The following is a 6326-nucleotide window of genomic DNA, read 5'->3' as shown; positions in this document are numbered from 1 at the left end:
ATAGACAACGTTTTAGAAACATCTCCCAAATCTTCCATCGTCAAGTCACCCTTCATTTCACTTATTTTTATAAATTGTGTTTCATAAATATTTTGGTGCCCGTACATGCTAGGAAATCAATAATGGCTGGGTTTATGTGGGTGTGAAAGCTGGATCCAATGAGAACATTCAAAGGCGTGTAGTAATTGTAATATATAAGGGTAACGCTTCAGGTTAGATAAGCAGAAGGCAAAACTAGGTAAGGTCTAAGCGTAGAACTGAGTGGTTCTGGAGTCGAGTCAAGCAGAGATTTGTGTACGAAAGCATTTTGCCATTATTATGTCACAGACTATGCAGTGCACTGCTATTGTTATGATTGACCAGCAATGCTGTACTGCGGAATGCAAACTGCGATACTGTTGGCTTTTTATGATGGAATGCATATGGTAGTTTGTGGTTACCTGTCTCGAATCGTTTTGCGTGGTATGGCAAGTTTAGTTGAATGTATTGGACAAAGCATATTTGGAATGTGGACTGTGCAGTAATTAACAGCAGGCGATTTATCTGGAAAAAACGTTATGTAAAGCCTTTCTGCGCATATTGTATGTCAAACGCTAATTTTTGCAAAATGCGTACATGAAAATGTGCGGCACAGTAAGTCTGAAGTACTATACATGCTGTAGTTTAACACGTCTGGTTTACTAAGGTGGCTTTTTTTAATTGTTACAACGCTCTGCAAGGAGGGTCCGGTGAGGAAGGTAAATTGAGCATCTGGCTATCACGTATCTCCAAACAAAAAGACTTGAAGCACTTTAAAATGTGCATCCGTTTGTAGTCAAAAGTCGGTATTGGACTGTATTTATTTTGAACATTAGTACTTCTAAAGTCTGCCATTCAGAAGATGGAATGTGAGAAATATTGATTCTGGCCAGGGGTGTATTATTCTGCCTGAGGTAACTGTAGGAGAGCATTGAAATTAAAATTCTGTCAGAGGTTAATTTAGAATTCGGCAGTAACATTTTACTGCCTTAGACAATGGGCTCAAGTTCCCTTCTGATATGACGACCCATTTGATTAGTCAGTACTACCGCACTCTGATCCTGAACTGTGAGTTTTATTAAATGTGTTGTCTTTTTTTTATATGCAGTCACCATGGCTGATAAACCGGATCTGTCAGAGGTGGAGAAATTCGACCATCGGAAGCTTCGCAAAACTAGCACGGAAGAGAAGAATACTCTTCCCTCTAAAGAGAGTGAGTATGTTTGTTTGCATAGGATTTCTCTCCTGAAAGGCTAAAGCATGGCTCTCTTGTTCCTGCTTTAGCGACTTAACTAAGCTTAAAGTTACATTTTCAGATGTAAAGTATGAAAGTAAAATACATTGGTGTTTGCCAGACAGTCCACGGAGTTTCTATTATAAAGTAAGTTTGGAAAGGAGTATTGCATCCACCCTTCATTATAGACAACTGAAGCTACCCCGCCCATCTTTAGGACAGTGTGTTAACAAAATCTGGTGTTGTTGTAAAAAGTCTGTAGTTATCTGACCTGCTGTGACATCTCTGACCTTGTCCCTGTGTATGGTGTAGTTTTGTAGAACAAGACTCAGGGCCTGATTTTAAGTTAGGAGCAAAGCAAGAAAAGGAGTAACTTTGCACCTGGACAAACAATATTACAAATCAAGGGATACAAATTGAATTATTTTTTTGCATGCAAGAAAAATACTGGTTGTTTTGTCATGCAGCACACAAATACTTGATAGCTTCATTTTTACACTGAAATTAAAGTTGATTAACGACATGCCGTTTCCCAACCAGGGCTGGACTTGGACTAAAAATCAGTCCACGCATTTAAAGTACAGAGGCCCACCTCAGTTCCAGCAGGAAAGGAACTATGTGCCACCAATGTGCGACGGAGCCGAAAAGGGCGTGACCACATTGTGTTATGGGTGTGGCCAACATGGGGCATTGATACATACATTATTATAAAACATTACATTTATCACGCCCTCCAAGCCACATCACGCCATCCTCCCAGGCACATTATGACACCCCCAGCCCACTGTACTTATCTATGCTTCTGGTGCTGCTGACATCCATAAGGGTGGGAACTTCCTGTAGAGTGAGCAGGGAAGCTCTTAGTCTCACAAGATTAATAAATCTCATGAGACAAGATTAATAAATCTCATGAGACTTAGAGCTCATCGGCTTGCTGTGCAGGCTGTGTCCTGTCCGGGACTGGGAGCAACTATCAGATTCCTCCTGCTGACCAGAACTGGATTAAGGCTCAGGGGACCCAGGGCACTTAAGACAGGGGGCTCCTATGATATAGTATGGTTATTAGACACATTTTTGAAAAATACACTGGCAATACTGTGAGCACTACTGTTAGGTGCAGGCAGTTCTGCCTTCACAAGCAGTACAGTGTGAAGCAGGATATATCTCCCAACTGTCCTTGAAGTCAGACCAAATCTTGACTAAGTGGGACAGTCACCCACCAAATTCAGGACAGTTAGCAGACTGTTCTGGTCTCTCCTACCTGTCTTGTCACTTTCACCACTTGTGTCTGCTGGTGTCTTTAGATCAGTTGCTGCTTGTCTTGGAATGTTGGGGGCCCTATTTGGAAAAAATGAGTACATGAAATGTAGAAGACTCCAAACAGCCCTGGTGTTAAATCAATATAGCACCAATGTTTTAAAATTAGGCCTCCCTCCAACCCCAACATTAAAATAATAGTATTCACATTTGATAAATACATCTATTTCCCTCCCTCCAAACAACCCCAGCAAGAAATGAAACCTACACTGGCCCCCACACACCATACTATAGTCATACACTGGCCCCCACACACATACTATAGTCATACACTGGCCCCCACAGACACACTATAGTCATACACTGGCCCCCACACACATACTATAGTCATACACTGGCCCCCACAGACACACTATAGTCATACACTGGCCCCCACACACATACTATAGTCATACACTGGCCCCCACACACACATTATAGTCATACACTGGCCCACACACACATACTATAGTCATACACTGGCCCCCACACACATACTATGCCATCAGCCCTTCTGGTATTTGCCAGAACTGCCAGATGGCCAGTCCGGCCCTGATCCCAACTATAAATCTGTCCCTACATTTTATATTTACCTCCCCCCTCTAATGCAATATGGTTTTGCAAAGTTTCTCCTTTTCTTTGCTTTGCTCCTAACTCAAACTCAGGCCGTCATTCTCAGTCAACATGCTCATTGAAGCCTCTTCCACTAGTATGACAATTTTATGCAGAGGAGGTAAAAAGCATATTTAGTTCAGTATAAACGCACATTAAGTGGCATATGTTCAGATAAAAAAATATACATCCTTTGACTTATGTATATTAAAGTATAACTTTAGTTTTGTATGGAAAACCATGGTGGTCCAGCGACCCAATATTAGTGGCAGTGGAGTTTTATTAATGAAGAGGGCCATTGTGGAAGAGGGATTGCAGGTGGCAGGCAAAGCCATGCAGATGTGGCAGTAGTGTATTGGTTTAATGCCTGGCTATGTCACTCTGGGCACAGAATCCTCTTGACTCATGGGCCAGTGTGCGCTATACACCCGGGACCCATGGTAGATAAGCAAATGCATAGTGGGTGTGTAAGCAATTGTTTTTTAAATTTGTACTCCATCCAAAACTACTTTAGTTTTGGATGAAGTTCTTCTATGTCAAATAGTGGGTTTACTTGCTGTTTAATTATTTAATGTAGCTCTAAATCATATTTACATATACCCTTTAAACTAGCAATTGTGCATTCCACATGCTTGTTATTCCATGGAATAGATGGTTGATAAAGACAAAGGGCCTGATTCGTTAAGGAAAGTTAAGCAAAAGTAAGGCAAAACCATGTTGCATTGGAGGGGGGAGCTAAATCTAAAATGTAATGGCAGATTTATATTTGGGGTAGAACATGTCCTAGATGATCTTTAAATTTCAGTGTGCAAATAAGCTATCAAGTATTTGTGTGCTACATGAAAAAACAGACAGTATTTTCTTTTTGTGCAAAATAATAAATTAATTTGCACTCCTTGCATTGCAACATGGTTTTGTCCCAAAGGGCCTGATTCATTAAGGAAAGTTAAGCAAAAATTTTCTTACTAAGTTCTTACTAAGTTTTCTGGACAATACCACATTGCAATGCAAGAAGTGCAAATTATTTTAGGTATACATATATGTTTATCATAGACCTCTTGTAAGTTTCTGAACTGATGATGACAGATTTTTGCACTGGGTACATCCATAAATTACATTTAAAGTTCTATCTGAATAAAATTACAGGTGCTGAAAAGTAACTATGCCAGCAAAATGTTATGTTTAGCTCTAGATAAGGCCCTATCAGTGGCGGATCCAGGGGGGTAGGGGGTGGGGGCGATCGGATTCCCTAGCAGGGGCTTGCTGTCAGCGACAGCACACTATGTGCAGGTCCGTTCGGCAGAGACAGGCAGGGAGAGTGTGCTGCCCGGCTGTTCCGATTGTGTTTAAAACACACTCTCTCTGCCTGTCTCTGCCAAACGGACCTGCACACAGTGTGCAGCCGCAGGCAGCCTTAACAAGCAAAAAGGGGGTGGGGACAAAATTGCCTTTCCCCCCTAAATCGCCCCCCATACAATAAAATTCTAGATCCGATCCTGGGCCCGATATATCTGATGCATAGGAATATATCTCCAAAATCACATTCTTGCCTTCAGTTTTGCTTTCCTGAAACAATTATCGAAATATCTACCAACAGCTTTTGTATGAATAACTTTAAAGGGCATAAAATAACCTGGAATAGGTCTGAACTACCAAGTCAAGCATTCAGTGATTGTTTTTAATATTGTATACTTCTCAATTGTCCCTATTCAAACGAGATAGTCCCACTTTAGGGGAACAGTCCTACCCAAGAAACAGGCCTTTTGTCCTGACTGCCATGACCATTCGGAGGGGGTGTGGTACGAATTTATGGAGGTGCATTAAACGACAGGCAGTAGGATGACCAATAAAACCCGAAACTCACTTTTCCCGACTCCTAATAAATGATGACTGACCTTAACAATGACAAAACAAGTCCCCGACAGTGTGCTAACAAATGATGATTAGCAGTAACAACAGCAGTCTGTTTTGACGTCCACTTAAATTGCAACCTGTATATCAGTATTTTTAAAGCGGCAATGCCGGGTCCCTAACCCTAACCTTATTCCTAAGCCTAACCCTAAGCCTAGCCCTATTCGTAACGCTAAGCCTAAGTGTAAGAGTTAGGTCCGATGAGAAGCGGCATTGCCGGTTTAAAAATACTGATATAGAGGTCGCAATTTAAAAGGACGTGAAAACAGGTTGCCATTCTTAGTTACTGCTGATCGTGATTTATTAGCACACTGTCGGGGACTTATTTTGTCATTGTTAAGGTCTGTCATCATTTATTAGGAGTCGGGCAAGTGCATTTCGTTTTTGTTTGTTCGTGGTAGTCACTGTCGGTGTTATCAGCACCGTTAAAGTGACTACCACCGATTGGGAGGTGTGTCCTGCTCCTGTCATGGGAGAAAAGGGACACACATGCTGCAGGGCTAACTTGCTGCTGGTACATGCAGCAATACAGGGGTGTTTTGTTATGATCTGTGGTACCAGTGTGAAGCAAGCACGACTCCAGCAGGGCGTGGCCATGCCCCCTTTTTGGCAGTCGCAGACTGACTCAACTTGCACAAATAAATGTTGGGAGGTGTGATATGGTATGATATTTGTGTGTATCTATTATTAACATATTGTTTCATATCCTTACAGCTATTGAACAGGAAAAGGAGGCATGTAAGGAATCATAAAAACTATTTGACCTCTCCAGTCTAACTATGACCACCTCTTCACTTATCTTCCGAATCTTCTGGTCTTAGAAACAAGTTGCTTTTCAACAGGACCCCACTTTCACATCTGATGCAATCATCACATTGTAAAAAAAAATAAACATAATGTTTACATGTTTAAAATAAATTTAAATCTTTATTTCATCAATTGGTGTGTGTGTCTTTTTTGTTTGTTTTTCCTTTCCTCCCTCGCTCTATATTGCAACAAACTCTTCCTGTAGGCAGAACCATTCCTCCCATAAGGCTAGATGAGTACCTAGTTTTATTTATATAATTCACATCTTTGCTTGAACAAGTCTTTTCATTTGACATCTTTCCTGCAATGCATGCTGTGTTTTTCTCATTCATTTAATTGGTATTCTGCTAAATGGAAGTAAAATACATGGACATTTTTTGTGTGAAAATATCAGATCCATAGAAGTGACTCTGCCAATAAAGTGATGTTTACATTTGCACAGCTAAAC

General features: G+C 41.0%; 1 protein-coding gene across 1 annotated transcript; it reads left to right on the top strand.

The window, feature by feature from the left end:
- Positions 1 to 228: 228 nt before the first annotated feature.
- Positions 229 to 6010, top strand: LOC142100795 (thymosin beta-15A homolog). The gene is made up of 3 exons (XM_075184608.1): positions 229 to 294; positions 1127 to 1231; positions 5786 to 6010. The coding sequence occupies exons 2-3, from the start codon at positions 1132 to 1134 to the stop codon at positions 5821 to 5823; spliced, it is 138 nt and encodes a 45-aa protein (XP_075040709.1). The 5' UTR covers positions 229 to 294; positions 1127 to 1131; the 3' UTR covers positions 5824 to 6010.
- The last annotated feature ends 316 nt before the right edge of the window (positions 6011 to 6326 follow it).

This window comes from Mixophyes fleayi, chromosome 9, assembly GCF_038048845.1.
Source record: "Mixophyes fleayi isolate aMixFle1 chromosome 9, aMixFle1.hap1, whole genome shotgun sequence".
Classification (NCBI taxonomy): domain Eukaryota; kingdom Metazoa; phylum Chordata; class Amphibia; order Anura; family Limnodynastidae; genus Mixophyes; species Mixophyes fleayi.
Note: the sequence above shows the minus strand (reverse complement) of the source record. Positions and strands in the feature narration are given on the sequence as shown.

Coding starts and splice junctions, on each gene's coding strand:
- LOC142100795 (XM_075184608.1), top strand. CDS start 1,132: ATGGCTGATAAACCGGATCTGTCAGAGGTGGAGAAATTCGACCATCGG. Junction 1,232..5,785: donor TACTCTTCCCTCTAAAGAGA/GTGAGTATGTTT, acceptor ATATCCTTACAG/CTATTGAACAGGAAAAGGAG.